Here is an 18,633-nt window from a genome sequence, read left to right on the forward strand (position 1 = left end):
CATGAAACAACGGTTCTATCTAAACAGAACGAAGTGAAGACACGATGGAGCTAATTGACCTAAGATCAAATTAGTTACGCCTGCCTTTGTCTCGGGGCGCCCCAGTATGACTTCTGTGACGACTGACTTCGCATGCGTCACCTAATTCATATTTTTATCGCGAGTGAAAAATAGATTAAAGAGAAAGGCCATATTGTAAAACAAAGGCATAATAGAATTGCGCCCTGTGCCGTTCCGTTAGTTTGGAAGTGGATCTCCCGCCAAAACGGCTTGGCGCGAACTGACTCAGTCGTCCAATCAGTGCCGAGCGCGCCCTGCGCCCGTTCGCGCGGTTTATCAAAACTCTGATAATGTCGAACTGTGCGCGTTCAGTAAACGGCAACAATATTACTTAAAACCAGCCGCATCGACGGCCGGCGCAAAGCACAGCCGACCTTCGTGCCGCGAGCACATCCTGTGTGCATTTAGCAAAAACAAACACAAATACAAACAATAAGTAAAGCAAAAAACTCAGTCCGGTTTAGTCCACCCGGCTCAACTAAAAATAAAAAGTAAAATCTTCGCGAGTAGGAATAACTCGGTGGAAATAAATATATTTGTAAAATTGTGAGAGTTCAAGTTTAACGTCTTTAGGAACTTAGTGGGTGCCCTGCACCCACACTTTCCAAGTCCAACTTGTAAGTAAATTGAGTGTGATATGATAGTGATCGAAAGCGACAGTGGTGTGTTGAGAAAGTGACTCTACCGTGAGTGTAATAAGGTTCCTCGGCTGCATCACACTGGAGACCACTTTCATTCGTAAGTATCCGGTCGAGCAAGCGTTGCCATTTGTAGAGACTTAATTTTGCATGCGAACCTACTTTTACATTTGCTACCTACCTACTTGTATTTGACTTGTATGATAGGGTTGTTGTTCTCTACATCGGTTTCAAAATTATAAACATACTTAGCATAACATAGGTAACATTTTTTCATTAAGTACATTCAATATTCCTTAAGAACTCTGAACTTAATTGCCTTGTAAAAAGAAAGTAACTACCAACAAAAGCGGTAAATGTTGTAATAATTAAGAATGGCTATGGAGGAACGGATTCTGTTGTCACAGGTGTTTTTGCACTTACTAGCAGGCTCCAACCCTGATAATTGTTAATTAAGGTTATTTGAAAGAAAACATGGGGGTAAGTAGTTTATGGAGAACCCAGGACATCAATAATAAGTAATTTCTGTTCAGTGAAGAAAGTAATAATTGACAAAACGAACGACTGAAAGCAAATGTCTATGTTTTGTTTCATAGACGGGTCTATACCTACCTACCTATTTCGTGTAGAATGCTGTCATACTTACGTAGAGTAGGTATTCGACCAAATTCTAATTATGATAACATTATCATGTCGAATTTAGCAAAAAATTCGTGGAATTTATTATATAAATGACAATAAATTGAGTATACCTACTTCCGAATAAAATACATTAAACTGATATCGATATGTTTGGCAATGCATAACAAGGACAGTATATGTATTTATATGGATCGTCGTAACTCCTTAATTGGAATATCGTAATACTTATTATGATTATGATTTAGACTTGAATCAATGCTCTATACATTTAGGTAGGTACTTAAACTATATTTGGAATGGGTATTGGTGCTGATTCCAGAACACACCACCTAATTTTATTTTAAGTTATACCTGTTATTTTCTTATCCGTAGAAAAAAAAGGGACGGTTAATCGACAGGAATAAAATTTATGGAACACACGTCAATTTTAGGCAGAAATTTAAAAAACCCTTCCAAAGTTTTAGATAGGCCAATAACCCGACATAATTAAGTTGAAAGCACACGTCAAACGGATTGCATATGAGCGAGATGCAATTTTATTCGCCCGGGTTATTCATTCATTTTAAAATTAACAGTTGTCAATCATCCGTCCCTTTCCTTTTCGGAGGATAAGAAAATGACGGGTATAACTTAAAAGAAAATTAGGAGGTGTCTGCAGGAATCGGGGCAACGTGTAGTGTCTGTGTAAAACGAGGTTGTTTGTATGAAGTATCCAGGGTGTACTGTAGTACTACAATGAGGTAACCTTCAGTATACTTATTACGTGTTGTTTGTTTATTCGTTGCATGAGCGGAGTAAAAACAAATTAAGATTGTATAATTCAGATGAAGACACCTTCCAAACAGTTCCGTTTGTACGACTTAATAGTAACTACATTCAATCCGCTTTAAATACTTTCTACAATAGAAGAATGAAATATTTTTAAAAAAGTAGGTACACCCAGCTATTGCTGTACCTTTACTACCTACTTACCTGCGTTTGTGGATTTGAAAAGAATAGTGATCCTCAGTACTCGGACAATAGAGCACGACTTCTTCACGACAATTGTTTAAAACAGTCTCTGCTTCGTCTGAACGTGTTAAAAACGTCACTTTTATAACTGGTGAGTTATTTTTCCTGCAAAGATAAATTAGTTGCAAGTTTACTAAATGTGATTATTAAATAATAAATAACATAATATGTTAGTGATGATGATAAGCGCGTCTTTCTCGTGCTTTCAAATTATCTGGCGTTCACGTTTCATGTTAGTACAATGCACTATCATCATAAATGTTTTCAATCATAAAGTCACGCCTATTTACCGAAGGGGTAGGTAGAGAACACGGACTTCCACTGACACACCACTTTCGCTTCTTTCACTCTCATCAAAGACGTCAAATTCAAATTATTGCTTTTCAGACACAGGTCCATAGATGTTAGTAACAAAGCAAACTTAAAGCTAGGCTTAGGTTAGCATGCATGCTCACCGGTTTAAAGTAGGTAGGTACTCTTGAACAGCAGCGCTAACATTTGCAATGTGCTAAAATAAAATTATCGATCGATTCAATAAATTTTATCGAAATCGATTTTTTTTCCCCTAAAAAGCGTGTCACGTGATTTTGTTCGTATTTTGACAGAGCGACATGACTTATTTGGGTTCACATATTAGCACCAATCGACAAAACGACATAATTATATCGTCAGAATCGATAAAATGACCGTGACAAAATTCGCGGTATGTGCGCCTAGGCTTTCGTCTTCCACCCCTACCACTTACATAAATACCAATTTCCGTATACAAACAAATGCTAATTTCCTTGTTCATCACATAACATAGCATCACATGGAACATCTTCATCAATTATTATATTTATTGTGTATCTGTATTTGATTTCTGGGGGGTTAAAAAGGCCACATCGAAACAATTCATCTAATTAATTATTGCAATTTAACATTTGCTCATATAAAAGTGAAGTAAAGTGGAGGAGCTCGGTGGCGCAGCGGCAAACGCGCTCGGTCTGCGATTGTTGAAGTTAAGCAACTTTCGCAAAGGCCGGTCATAGGATGGGTGACCATACATACATACATACATAAACTCACGCCCGTAATCCCTAATGGGGTGGGCAGAGCCACAAGTAATCAAAGACAACTTGCAGCCACTGTTGATACGAAGTCCAAAGATGGATATGATGGATGGGTGACCACATAAAAAAGTTTTCATTTCGAGCTACTCCGTGCTTCGGAAGGCACGTTAAGCCGTTGGTCCCGGCTGCATTAGCAGTCGTTAATAACCACCAATCCGCACTGGGCCCGCGTGGTGGTTTAAGGCCCGATCTCCCTATCCATCCATAGGGAAGGCCCGTGCCCCAGCAGTGGGGACGTTAATGGGCTGGTGATGATAATATAAAAGTAAGTGCGCAATGCAAACAAATGTCAAATAGCAATATTGCTTGTTTTAACGAACTGCTTAGAACTTTATTGTTGTTTTATTTACGTGATATTTATACGTCTGACGGTAAGAAAATAGAAGCACACATAGGTACATCAGGGAAAGCGGTAAAATCAAGCCGGGGTGCGGGATTTTGTTTGCAGCACAATAAAGTACCTACACAGAAGTGTACAGTCATGAGCAATATCATGTACCCAATTTAGAACCCTGTCGCACTATCATATTTGACATTTGATGAAAATGAAAATGATTAAATGAAATAGAAATTGTTTATAAGGGCGATTCTCTGTAAGGTCGTAATCGGCTGTCCCGACAATTTTTTTCAGAAAGTAATTAAATTATTTAAAAAGAAATCACTTCTAATGGAAATTCAACCCCGAAACTTTAGGGGCCATTTTGTTTTAGAACCATAATTATTTTAATTTTTTGTCTAGACTTAATAGAAACTCTAAAAATACAGTCCCCTGGTTGTCCCCATCACTGTATTTCCTTCTCGAAATGAGATTTACGGAAAAGTTAGTGAAGCTAAATATATCTGGCAGTTAATATCATACAGGGTGTTAGTGACATCGTAACGAAAAAAAAAATGGAACGCCTATTTTATTGTACTAAAAACGATGGTGGGTGTTTTTCTTGTCGCAAATGTTTAATTAAGATTTTCAATTTTTACTGTGCCGCAATGTAAGTTGAACAACGCGCCACACAGACGCTAAACTTACGCGCGGCTACGTTACGCGTGTGAGATACGATGTTGATATCTAGGTAGGAGTTTTCATTCTCTTGTATTTAGATGCTTAGTAGTGGTTCAACGTTAAAAAATGTTGTTTGTTGAAGTAGAACACCTACTGCCACGATTTTTCACGCACGGTACCTACCTACCAGTTATTAAAACGTTCCTAACTTATTAACAATAAAAACCCTACTCTTGCCTTACCTTAATTGTTATTCCTTCGGATGAAGTACCTAGGTAGGTACCCTAGAACATGTCACGTCACGTAGGTATGCAACATCGCGTTTCCTCCGCGGTAGGTAGGTATCACACGCACTCACAAACACAACACCTTGCTCTTTAATAAACACCAACAATCTTCCATACTTTTGCGCAGTAAATGGTCTATGATCTATCATCATAGTCGACACTACTCATTTACAGAATGAAACAAACACTCACAAACACGAAAAAAATATCCTCGAAAAACATCACGCGATTCGGGTCAAGCTTAGTATTCGACTGAGCGGAAGCGCGCGGCGGCGTTAGCGCAAAGCATCAAAGGCGCCGACTAAGGGCGCCGACGACGCACCGGCCGCGGCCGCGTCGAGCCGACGACTAGAGAGAGAGAGAGAAGTATGTTTATGGTGCAAGTGACAGAGAAAGAAATAGTATCTGTTCGTATGCCTACTTTATTGGCGAGCGTTGCCCTTGACCCGTGCGCCGGCTATTCACCTGCGCATAGCTGAAGTTGTAGATACGTTATTATTATTATTGATGACATTGATAAAATTTAATAATTAGTAATTTTTATTTGTTTATTTTAAATGTGCGTTCTATGCAGCTTAAAACACAATATGGGACTGAAAAAAATCTATTATTTTTATGAATTTGGCGACAGGAAACTTCACTTGATACCTATCAACTCAAAGAAATACCTAGTATCTGTTCGTAATGCCTACTTTATTGGCGCGCGTTGCCCTTGATCCGTGAGGCTATTCACGTCCGAGTATCCATCAAGACAGATCAAACAAGCCCTAACTCGGAGGTCTTGCGTCCCAGGATCCTTTAATTATGTCTTAGAACCTTCTTGGCCTATGTGGTCCAGTGGTTGAGCGATGGGATGCGGAGGGTCCGGGTTCGTATTCCGGTGGGGACATATCACAAAAATCTGTTTATAAGGCCTTTGGTTGGGACGTTACAGGCTGATCACCTGATTGTCCGAAAGTAAAATGATCCGTGCTTCGGAAGGTACGTTAAGTCGTTGCTCCCGTCTACTAGGTACTTATGTAAGCACGTAGCCGTTACATGAATATTGTACACAGAACAGGATAGGTTTAATTAGTTCTTTACTGATGATTTAACAATGAGATTTAAAACTACGAATAACTTAGTACTTAGTACCTCGGTACGGTACCAACATGTAACAAGAAAAATAAGATCACTCCACTCGGACAATTTTTTTCTTTGAACATGCCGACATTGCCTACGCGGCGGAGTTGCCGAACTATCGATAGGTAGATTATCAATTGTTGAACTTGAAAATTGTCTAAACTATCGAAAGTAGTGATAGTAGGTACATTTAGATCGATACTAGCGATAGTACCGATAGGTCTTGCTTTGTAACAATAATGGGTATTGATCTAAAAGATTTATTTATTTTCGATTTTTGTGTAGCGAGGTTTTGCGTAGGTACTTACATACTAAGTTGGTGGATGGTTGACATAGTAGGTAACTAATTACCTAATCTGTGGTGGTTGTGTTAGTTGGTTGTTAGTTATTCTAATGACAACAAAGAATACAATTATTTACTGTTTCAACTGTTTTAGGTAGATAATGGCCCTGATTCCTATGAGTAAATGAATGAATAACCCGGTCGAATCAAAAAGGTATCTCGCTGGTAACTTAATTCTGTCGGTTGTTTTAGATTTCTGCTTAAAATTGACGTGTATTCCATAAATTTTATGCCTGTTGATTATCCGTCCATTTAAGAATAAGAATAAAATAAATTTATAATTTACGATAGACAGAGAAAGAAATAGGATCGGTTCGTAGTGCCTACTTGGTAGGCCGCGCCGCCGCCGCGCCGCCGGCGTGCGGCGCGGGGCGCGCGGAGCGGGGCGTGCGGAGCGGGGCGCGCGGCGCGGTGCGTGTGGCCGTTGACCCGTTCGAGCAGCTGTTGTCTCCATTACATCGAAAATTTTCGATAATTTGTCATTATTGTTTTTTTTATTGAAATTTGGGTTCTATGCAGCTAAAAGCACAATATGGAATTGAAAATAATTAAAAACAAAACTCAAAATTTCATGAATTTTGCGACGGAAAATTCCACTAGATATTAACTCAGAATCATGGTCTGAATCATCCCTTTCAGTATTCGTTACGATGTCACTAACACCCGGTATAGTAAAATAATTAAATTATGTTATTGTAGTAAAAAAAGGTCTAATTATCTATTTTATTAATTTTGTAAAGTCCTGTAAACTTTGTCCCCAGAATTTGTATACAGGCCCCTGTCAAAAAAATTAAGCCATAATAAAACAAAACTGTAATGTTTACAAACGTTTTTTTGAGTGAAAAAAAACGCAATTGTTGTGAAGTTGGCTACCGTGCTGAAGGCGGCGGCGAGAAGCCATTTTGTTTAGTGTCAGACCACCATTTGTGAGGTAAAGACGCGGTAGGACCGCTACCACACACAGTCCTCTGGTAAGTAGTTATATTTATTTAAATTGCTTTAATTATTTGGAGACATAATTTATTGGTTTATCATTTATGTCTTAATTGATCGATAATTTCTTAAAAAAACTATTTGCTTTAGTTTTGTAATCGTAGTGAAATTTAGCCAAAATACACAGTCCCCTGGCAACAGTACCCTGCCTGAAAATAGAGCAGGGGACTGTTCTGATTAACAGAGGACTGTGTATTGGTTGTTATTTTGATGTATTGTTTGTGTTAATTTATCCGCTAGTTTTATTTATGTAAGAATCATCAAAGTATCATTATTTATTATTATTACATTGGTATAAATGCAATGTCCTGCAAAATTACATAAGCAATTTGATTGCAGGATTAATAATTTGCAGCATATTTTTTTGATAAACTCATTTTTTTTACTCAGGTTGATCAAACACACATGAAATGGTTCCTAAAAAGAAAAAGTTATCCCGAGAGGAATTGCTACAGAAAAAGAGGGAAGCAGAAAAACTACGATATCTAAAAAGAAAGAATGACCCACAAAAAAGAGAAGAAATGAGAGAAAAGGAGAAATTGAAATACCAAAAGAAGAAAGAAAAAGGTTTACGGAAGTTAGTAAAGGATATGACGCCACGTGAGCATAGAGCTGCCTTAAAGAAGTGGAAAGAACATTGTACCGTATACCGAGCCAAAAGACTGAGACTTAAAAGCGTCACGAACACTTTTTTTACGAGAAAATACCCCGTTATCAGATCCAGAAGTAGATACTCCGCCTTCAAGATCTACCACTCCCGTTCCAGTTCAAATATCTCCAGCGCCAAGCTTAGCCGTTTCCATTGCTAGTCGACAGCAAAGAAAAAAAGAAGCTTCAAAGAGACGAAAGAAGTATAATAGAGAAAGAAATGAAAAGATTGCAAATTTGGAAAAGCAAATTGAGAAGTACAAGAAAAGATTAGCGAGATTTAAAAGTAAAATAAAAAAGAACGTTGAAGATACCCCTAAGACAAAAATATTTAAAATGATAGACGAGCCCGATCAAAGAAAAGAAGTAGTCAAGAAAGCATTATTTGGTGACGTCATTAGTGAACAGTTGAAAGAGAATTATTCCACATTGAAACGTACCAAAGAGAGACAAATCTTTAAAAAAGTTGTTGAGGGCAGTATTGTTCAAAAGTACAGGCACTGGATACCTAAAGACATTAAATTGTTGTCTAGAAACGGCAAAAAAGCCAATCTCAGTGGCTTGGACGTACCTTTAGCTAGACGTTGTAAAATACCTGAGAGTTATAAACGGACTGTTCAGAATTTCTTTGAAGATGATAGTAATAGCCGTATGGCAGCCGGTAAAAAATAATTTATAAGCAGAAATATCTTCTTGATACAGTTTTTAATCTCTACAAAAAGTTTAAGACTGGCAACATAAAACTTAGCTACCAAACATTTTGTCGACTCCGTCCATTTTGGGTTGTAAAACCAAACACTCAAAACCGCGATACATGTCTATGCGTAGTTCACACCAACGTGGATATGAAGCTGAGCGCACTTCATACTGCTACAAGAAACAACAAGAAACAAGAAACATTTATTGAGAAGCTGTGTAGGTACATACATGCAGGTGTCAAACATTATAAAATTGTCTCAACAGTATGTCCATGTCGGACGTACAATATTACAAATAATGTCCTACAACAATCACCAGAAATTGCTGGAAGAAATATGTTGCGACCGTTATGATGTGGATTGTTTGGCGAGATCGTGTCATACTTGTCGGGATTCGATCCGAAATATAAAGAATTCGATGATGGAACAGTCATAAAATATAAAATGTGGGTTTGCGAAAGACAACAAATCCAAGATTTTACGACTAAGAAACACCGAATAGTGACCAAATATTTGATAAAAACATTTGCACTACATCCCAACATACAACTCATAACATGTTTGCAGGAAGATTTACAGAAATTTTTGAATCACCAGCGAAATATTGTCCATCAATATAAAGCCATTAATGATTTGAAGGCAAACCTGCAAGATGATGAAGTCTTGATCCACGTAGATTTTAGCGAAAATTATTGCACCAAGTACGCATCAGAAATACAGGCTTTTCATTTCGGTGGATCACGAGCACAACTGAGTTTGCATACCGTAGTAATTTACCAACAGAATTCCATCCGTTCTTTTTGCACAGTCTCCGAAAATATAGCCCATTCACCTGCTGCCTGTTGATATGTCTGTTGATATTTTCTTAAGAAAGTTTTGTTGATTATTGATGTGCAAATATGCCATAAAAATAAAAAAAATATTGAAGAGTGTAAAATGGGTTTTCATTAAGTATAACAGTCCTCTTTCTGACTTAACAATCCCCTGTTACGTTCAAAACAGTCCCCTGATGCCTCAAAAAGTCCCCTGTCATGTTTTTTTTTTAAATCGCTAATATCTCAGAAAATACGTATAAATTCAGTGAGCCTCCTTATCTAACTAAAATATTAGTTAATTTTCTTCAAAATACAACTCGGTTTTATGACAAATGTACAAAAAATATACCAGGACAGCATTTATATGGGACCTGTGCAAGCTTACAGAGAAATGCCCATAATTAAAGCACATAATAACGGGTTCTTACCGCGTTTAAATGGAGATATGCGACTCCCTATATTTCGACACTGTTGCAAGTGCCATGATCACGGGATGACTGATGAGATTGGAGTGGAGTAGGTAGATCCATAATTTTCTACGGGCAGACATATCTGTCTACCCTCTTTCTTTTTTTGCTTTTTCTTTAAACCGGGTAAGAACCCGTTATTATATGCTTTAATTATGATAATAACCGCGTAAACTTAAAACAATGTAGAAATTGTTTATTATAAAAGGACGCCACACACAAAGACAAGACAATAACATCACTTAATTTATTTTACAAAACAATTACAAAAAACATAGGAGGATGTTCATTACAATGATCATAAGGTGATGGTGGACGTCCTGAGATAAAAGGGCCTCACTCAGCACAAGTCGCGGCGCGAACCACGACGCTGATATTATGTGGACCCTGTTGGGTGACGCACGAACGTCGTGTTTCATAAATATACGTTAATATTCGTACATAGATTAAATATTACCAAATTACTTAAAAATTACTAAGAAATGATGAGACTTACGGTTTAATTTGTCAAAAATATTAATGTGATAAGGTTTCAAAGTGTATACATATTAGTAGTCGTGACCGTACAGGGTGCATTAGGAGTAACACCTTATTAACAATACCTAAACATATCTTGTCAAACAACAAAAAGACAGCAGGCAATCGCCTCACGTCCGCATGTTGCAAATTGATCACGAAACGCTATTCTTCCGTTTTTTTTGTCACTCACCGATAGAATCACTTTCGCTGGAAGCTACCGTGTTGCCAGAATATCAATTTGTGGTAATTTGAAGGAAATGCTTCCTATGAAATAATTGTCAGTTGAATATTCTAGTATTGGTGCAGTCATTGACAAACATCGCGTGCGCAGTCATGGAGCGTGAAGTTCCGATGTGTAAGCGATTAACACGACGATTCTATTGTGAGTTTAATAAGTACTTACCTATCTTATGCATGTTAGAATGTTCTAGAATTATGTAAGTGCTTCGGTTTTCAAAACTACAAAATAAATAACTCAAAAGCGTTTACATATCGTTGATAAAATGCGGTAGTCTATGTATGTGAGATTTTCTTCAACAAAATCTCGAATTCTTTTAATTAATTTCAATACTGTCAAAAATTGTGACAATACTTAGGTTGTTTATTGCGAGGTTTTGTTAACAAAAATCTCATCCGAATGTGATTTTTCAAAAAAGACCCTTATTTGGTTTTACTTCACTATTAAGGTGACGATATAATAATGTACGTATTTATGTATGAATTCGCACGCATAAAGCAGCAATGTAGAAACATTAAGCATATGCTAACCATTATGCGAAACATCCTTCTAGTGATACAGCTTCTACCGTTAGCGTTTAACACGCTATGTTGACGTTATGCACCAACCACGACAACGTAACTAGACCAATGCGACCCTTTTACATTATTGCTTTAGGTTTAAATAACGAACATAGTAGAGCCACAATAAGGACGCCTTGGCGAACATAGGCCATGACATTTAAGCTGTTATAAAAAGCTAACCTACGAGGGTGAAGACCTCACAATCTTTAATAATGAAAAATGATCGAAAATCAATTTCTACCTAGCGTTACTAAAGGTCGTATTAATAAACTAATCTCAGCTTCGAGACTGTCCTCAAGATCATGTCAATATGACAGTTCTTATACAAAAACAGGGACTTGAGCATTGTCTTCAGGGCAGTCTCAGTTGAGATTCGTTTCTTAATACCACCCTTAGATTATGTAAGTGGGTAGTTCCCAAATATGTGAGCATTGTGAGTAACACAGTACCATTAATTAATTAAACAGACGATGTGTGTGTTGTAAGATTACTTAGGGCCATATCTCACTAGAACACTAAAAAAAACCACATCGAAGCAATTCCTCTAAAAAAAGCAATATTGCTATTTGACATTTACATTGCGCACTTACTTTTATATGCGCAAATGTCAAATAGCAATATTGCTTTTTTTAGAGGAATTGCTTCGATGTGGCCTTTTTAACCCCCCTGGTCTAAAAGTCCGCATTGAAGTAATTCATCTGAAAACAATATTGCAATAGGCCACTTGGCAACCCAGTCAAACGAGAGATACTATTTACGAAACGTCAAAATGAAAGTTTTCTTTGGAGTTTGTATGGAAATAGAGTTCTGTGACGTCATCTATATGAGCGGTCGTACTCGTTGTTACTTAATTCATAAATAAAATTCGAAAATAAGTCGAAAAGTAAAAATAAATGAGATTGATTTTTGATCATCTTAGACTGGCTTCTATATCTAGTTTGTTTTATTTTTTGTTTTAAAATATCTTTATTCATAGAAATTAAGGTATACAAATAGTTTAAATCTAGTACTAGCCTAGAATAAACAGATAAATAACACTTACATATGTTTTGCAGGTTGTAAACATCTTTATAACACATTTCAGCACTAAAAGTGCACTATTTTATATCATAAAAATACTCCTTACGTAGAATAAATTACGTTGGTAGATTTAACAAGTTATTGTGGTCACTTAGAGTGCTAAGTGACCACAATAACTTGTACACATTGTAGAATAACGAATTAATTGGAGAAATGACATTGTAAAATAATAAAATATGAATGAAAACAAGGTACCAATTAAAAAATATGGTCAGCGCACGAAACAAAACATCGGAGCGAATCGGTCACTACGCGTAGAGCCAATAGTGACGGGGTAAGCGGTGTCGACAATATTTGTCGATATAATCCTTATTTAGTTGTCTGTTGCCGATTGTGGAAACAAGTCTATTGTGGTACTGTTTGTTAGAAAACAGATAGAATTTCTTAGATTGCCTAAGATATTATCTAACTTAACATTTTATAATTTATCTTTGATACAGTCAAATATCCGATTTGACATTTGCGAATACAAAAGCGCGAAGTTAATAAAAGTCAAATAGCAATATTGCTTTTTTTGTATTGTTTCTGTCTTTTGGTGTTTTGTTCATTGCGCAAGTAACAAGACACAACAGGGTTAGCCAAGTTGCAAACGATTATGACAATCGGCAGTGACGACTGTGATAAAAATGTAATGGGATTGATACTTTTTGTCACTGTCTTGTCGTTTGCAACTTGGCTTCGCTTTTCACAGGGTCCGCTTACCTAATCTGAAGATTTGACAGATTTGATTTTTTAAAGAAGCGACTGTCTGTCAGACCTTCCAACCCGCGAAAGGAAAACCAGCCCAAGACAGGATAGGTCACGTACCTCCGAAAACTGCATTTATCAATCAATCAATCAATCAATCAATAATATTTTATTGCACAACAACATATATAAAGGACATAAACATGCGAATAAAACATAAGCACAATAGGCGGCATTTATGTGGGTTTCCTGCGATGTTTTCCTTCAGGGGGATGTTGCTCATTATCCTGAGTTAATATCAAGTGGAATTAAATCTTATATGATCCAAATATTAATTCTTCAATAATAAATAATAATTTTCTATTTAAGAAAGTAATTCTATTTCGATAAGGTACTTATTTCTAGTTTATAACTGTGGGCTGAGTGTGTTATTAAATTACGTTTTATTTTCAGGTAAAGATGCAGGCATCGTGGATATTGCTGGCAATCTGGCTGGTACCCTTTGCTCAGTGCGACACGGGAACCAAATTCGACCCAACACCTGAAATTTACGAGTAAAAGAATTATTATTCTATTTGTTTTCATTTTCGAATCCTATACAGGGTGTTCGTGACATCGTAACGAATACTGACGCAAAATGTGTGCTTCTTTTTGTATTTAAAAAAAATATATTTTCAATTCTATATTTAATTCTATTTATCTAATCTAATCTGATGTACTTATAATTATGGATATTAATCTGAAAATAAATAATTTGAATTATACTTTTGCGATGGAAAATTCCACTTGATATTAACTCAGGATAATGAGCATCATCCCCCTGATTATTCGTTACAATGTCACTAACACCCTTTATGTCTTTATCTCGTAATATTTTAAAGCAGTCAGGATAAGACCTATCGTAAAATACGACACAGTATAATGTAATACGGATGTTCAGGATTACCTGTCACCATACGGTTCACCATATCCTGAGAACTTTGTATCTGTAAATTTTTCCTTTGATTACTTGTGCAAGTAAGTACACTTCCCAGGAAAGTTCCCACTCAGAGGACGTTCCAGGCAGTAAAAAGCTTGTGTAAAAATAGATAGATAAAATACTTTATTGAGCACAATGGACACAAAATACAGATATAAGGACAGCATAATAATACAGAAAAGCACAACAGGCGGCCTTATTGCTCATGCAGCAATTTATTCCAGGCAACCTTTGGGTTCAGGAAAATTTTGTACAAGTATAATAATAGCGGGTTAGTGCATTGTAACAAAATAAATAATTAAAAGAACTACCTACATAAAATAAGTACATTTAACTACATATTTATATTATACATAAATATATAAAATTAATATACATAAATATTGGCTTACCTACATATTATTATATATATGACTATTATACATAACTAAATAATTATACAGCTAAAAATAGCTTTATTACCTTAATATAAGAAAGTATAAGAAAGAACAGTCTAAAAAAGAAAAGCAGTGTCCTTACTATTAAAGAGTTTTTACAACGGGAACATTTCATTTTGGTTACATTCCCAAGAACTGCTCATCATGTTTGTGACTCTGCTCATTTGAGATTACTGACATGTTTATGTATACATATTATTATGTTTTTCTCCCAGGCCATCATGGACGTACAAATGCGTACCAGACGAGGGTTGCCAGCGGTCGGAGATGCCTCAAAGACACCTAGTGGTGAACACGAGTATGCACTTCGAGAGCCTGAGCGTCTGCCGTACGGTCTGCGGCCGCTTCGGGGGACTCTGGCCGCGGCCGGTCACTGCCGCCATCAGCATGCAAACTATCCAGATACATCCCAACTTCCTCAGGTAAGAAATGGGATCTCCATCCTGACGATCCGATTCAAGCCATACTCACACTCCGGACGCTTCATTGAAAACCTCGTTTTACAGAGACACTCACATTGAGTTTATATTACATGATTATCATACGCAACTAAAATACTTTTTATTTTTAAAGAAATTTTTGTTCATTCTTTCAAAAAAGAAAATTGTTCTAAGTAATGGTGATTTTTTATATCAATATTTCCAAATCAGTATTACACACACCTGATTATCATAATTATGTAGGTATATCTTACCAAATAAACCTTTAAAATATCAAAGCAAAATTATTTTTGTCATTTCACTGAACCAATTTAGGGATTTGTTCAATTCACTAGATTTGTTTAGAGAAAAGATAAAATCGTGTTGTTATTTTAACATCCTCCGTTATTTGATCCCTAAATGCCTTAGGGAATTGATCAAATCCCCGTTTTTATCATATCCCTGCGACATATATATAGTTTATCAATAACACTTCACAAACAAATCAAGAATTAGAGGGCACGGCTAGAGCTAAACAGTATAATAATTATCTTTATGTTGTTTTTATGAAGGTCGGGGATGCAATGAGTCAGTGTAAAATGTAAGGAAATGCGGAATGGAATGAGAATTTCGTAATTTAAAATGATTGACGATCAGGACGAAAGGCCAGTATGTGCAGAGTTTGTACTCTGCTACAGTATTCCTTATTCTTTATTTTCTTACTCGAAATACGCCGACTCGACTCTAACCATAAAGGGCCATCGTATAAGATAGTTAGTCAGCTCATAAAAGCATACACTTCAGAACCCCGTTAGCGACGCCACCCACGTTTGTAGTTTTCTCTGTTCCAGTGTATATCATAAGTAATCCTCTGAGATGTCGCTCTGAACCGAGCGCTGCGCTCACTCGGGCACCTTCAGGCCTGTTGTCTTAAAATTACAATACCAGGTTCGCAACAGTGTATTTCACAGCGTATATTGTATTGTTAACATGGAGTAGGTATAAGATAAGAGTTATTCCCGTTATAATGATTAGGTCTATTGTTTTGACCCGTTCCGATAAGCCACGTTCAAGTGTCGCGGCGGAATTATAATGTAAGTGTCGATTTAAATACAAAGTCGTATAAATATTACGACCGGAGTAATTGCATACTGATAATGTACATTATACGTAGACGTTATTAAAATAAAACTTTATTTTTTTGCTGTTCACTCTTGTGTGGTTTCTACAGATGGCATAATACTTACTTAGTCGGATAAATGGGGAGGGCTGAGGGCTCTGGTGTATATAAATTGCGAGAACTTTCTCCTTATATTATCGCTTTGCACAATAAATCCTAGATGATCAGGGCGCTAGTGACATCGTCACGAATACTCAGAGGGATGATTCAGATCAGAATTCTGAGTTAATATCAAGTGGAATTTTCGCAAAATTCATGATTATTTTGTGTTTTTTTTAATTATTTTCAATTCTATACTTTTGCGATGGAAATTTTCACTTGATATCAACTCAGAATAATGAGCTGAAACATCCCCCTCAGTATTCGTTACGATGTCATTTACACTCCGTATAAGTAGGTACAGGTAGTCATACAAGTACGTATGGGTACCATGGTTCTGAGTTGATATCAAGTGGAATTTTCTGTCGGAAAAATCAAGAAAATTTTGCGACAGAAAATTCCACTTGATATCAACTCAGAGTCATGGTCTGAATCATCCCTCATCGTTTTCGTTACGATGTCACTAACACTCTGTATATATCGACGGCTATTGGTAGCCGTAGCATAGAGCGTGATGCGCTATTAAAACCAATATAATGATTCGTCGGGTAGCCAATTAATAGCGTTAGTTAAAATACTTATTACGTCGCGCACGATATCTGGACTCCATGCTACGATTAGGGGTAGGAAAGTTACGAAATTCCTATAGATAATGTAATTGAGAAATCGTTATAATATGCGGGTTTTAACTTATATCTATCAGTAGATACTATTTGAAAAATGTTTAAAATAATACTTTGGTAAACCGCAAACCACAGTTATAATTACTTATAAAACGAACTGAGACAAGAACTTTACAAAAAATGGTATTTTATTTTTTTGATGGCATGTGTCATTCTTATAAACTTTAATTAACACTTTAATTTTATGCATTTTTAATTGTTGTTTATGTACTTATTTTATAACTACTTTCGGTTTCTACCACACGTGCAGACCTAGTCCTTAATGGGGTGAAGAAGTCTTAATGATAATGATAAGCCGTATGGTTACAAGTGCTCAGCCCATTGCCCATAATAATGGTCCAACACATTAGAAAGAGCATAATCAATCTGTTGTTTTTCACCTAGAGGGAATCTTTCTAGAGATAGGCGAAGCAATCTAAGGTACGCCGCATTGATTGGCATTTATGCCTACTCGGTACGACAGTGCACTGTTTTAATGCGACGAATAGGTGCCGAGACAAACCTCTGTGGTTTAACGGCATCATTCAAACTATGTATATATATTAAGGATATAAAGAAAATAAATAAAAAAAAAAGTAGCTGACCACCATAGACCTCGTATAACAAATAGACGACCAATCTCTGTTAAAAAGTGACAACGGCGCATCTAGTCACTTGTGACGGTGTGTAACGATCATACAACTAATATTGCACGTTATTTAAAGAGATAATAACATCTGAATTCGAGGGAACAAACTTATTCTATCTATGTTTAGTTTAGAGGTCAAGCGGGACTGTCAGTGATATAATAAAAAATATAATATTTATACTCTCTGTCTACCTCAAAAGGTTCGAGGTCGACAACATGTTGATACGTTACAGCATAATACGTAATAGTAAACAAAAAGAACCACTATTTATATCGTCGGCTGTAATCTTGAAAATTATGTATAATAATTCAATCTCGCGAGCGTTGTCCGAGGTTTTTCCATAATTATGAGCGCATGTACTTACTTACTTAGTGCAAGGACGTGGTACATCAATGCTAGGTGCTACTGTTGCCGACCTATCGATAGTTTGAGTATCTATAGTTGACCCTAATATATATCTTTTATGGTACTTTCCAGGGTACGTTGCCCAAAGAAAATATAGTTGGCGCTGTACAGAATTGCCTTCGTTTATCCTTCTAATTTCATGGATAGTCATACATACATTACATACGTACATAAACTCACGAATTTTTCTCACCGGGGTAAGCAGAGACTATAGAATTACATTTGCTTCGATCCTGACACACTTCTCTTGCTTCCTCCACATTCATCAATAGCTTCATACATGCACGCCGGTTCAGAATAGATCGTTCTAAACCTTTTCTAAGACAGATGGATAGACATAAGTAACTTTTATCTTTGTTTTTTTGTCTTGTTATTACACTTAGGTGTAAGACATCTTCCACCCATTATTATTCTGATCAAAATAAAGAAAAGCAATATAGGTAGCAACATAATTCTATACGAATCTGATCCAAATATGAAGCAAATTTTTAATTATTTATATGCCTTGGCCCATATATATATTATATTTTTATTTTATATTATATTTTTTGAATAATAAAATTATGTACCCCGTGCAATGAGAACTGTAGACCCCGATACCGACCCCGCTGGCGTGGTCGACGATTTCCCTCATTCAGCGCTTATCGCTATCGACCCACAAGGGTCAATTAATTCTTTCAAATATTTTTCCTCTCAGACGACGCCCTGAGCCGAGGTTCGCGCCCAACTTGGCACCCTCAGGCCTGTTGTCTTAAACGTTGTACCGGGTGAGAGCCTTCAGCGCTCCCCATTTGTCCGGCCAAGTAGTTAATGCCATCTGCGGCAAATCTACAATAAGTCACGTCAAAAAAAAAGCAATGAGAACTATAGTAGAGCCAATAA

The 18,633-nt window shown here is 36.6% G+C and overlaps 1 protein-coding gene across 4 annotated transcripts in view; it reads left to right on the forward strand.

Annotated features, from left to right (window-relative positions):
* Window positions 1-300: 300 nt before the first annotated feature.
* The window catches only part of LOC126372463 (chitooligosaccharidolytic beta-N-acetylglucosaminidase), a 44,740-nt gene continuing 26,407 nt past the window's right edge, over window positions 301-18,633 (forward strand). For 2 of the 4 annotated variants that reach the window (XM_050018236.1, XM_050018235.1), the window contains exons 1-3: window positions 303-798; window positions 13,374-13,474; window positions 14,552-14,758. In XM_050018236.1, the coding sequence (XP_049874193.1) occupies window positions 13,380-13,474; window positions 14,552-14,758 (302 nt within the window). In that variant the 5' untranslated portion in view covers window positions 303-798; window positions 13,374-13,379. Of the gene's footprint in view, window positions 799-13,373; window positions 13,475-14,551; window positions 14,759-18,633 lie in introns of all 4 variants that reach the window. The other 2 variants (XM_050018234.1, XM_050018237.1) reach the window with 2 other exon arrangements.

This window comes from Pectinophora gossypiella, chromosome 14, assembly GCF_024362695.1.
Source record: "Pectinophora gossypiella chromosome 14, ilPecGoss1.1, whole genome shotgun sequence".
In the NCBI taxonomy this organism is placed as follows: domain Eukaryota; kingdom Metazoa; phylum Arthropoda; class Insecta; order Lepidoptera; family Gelechiidae; genus Pectinophora; species Pectinophora gossypiella.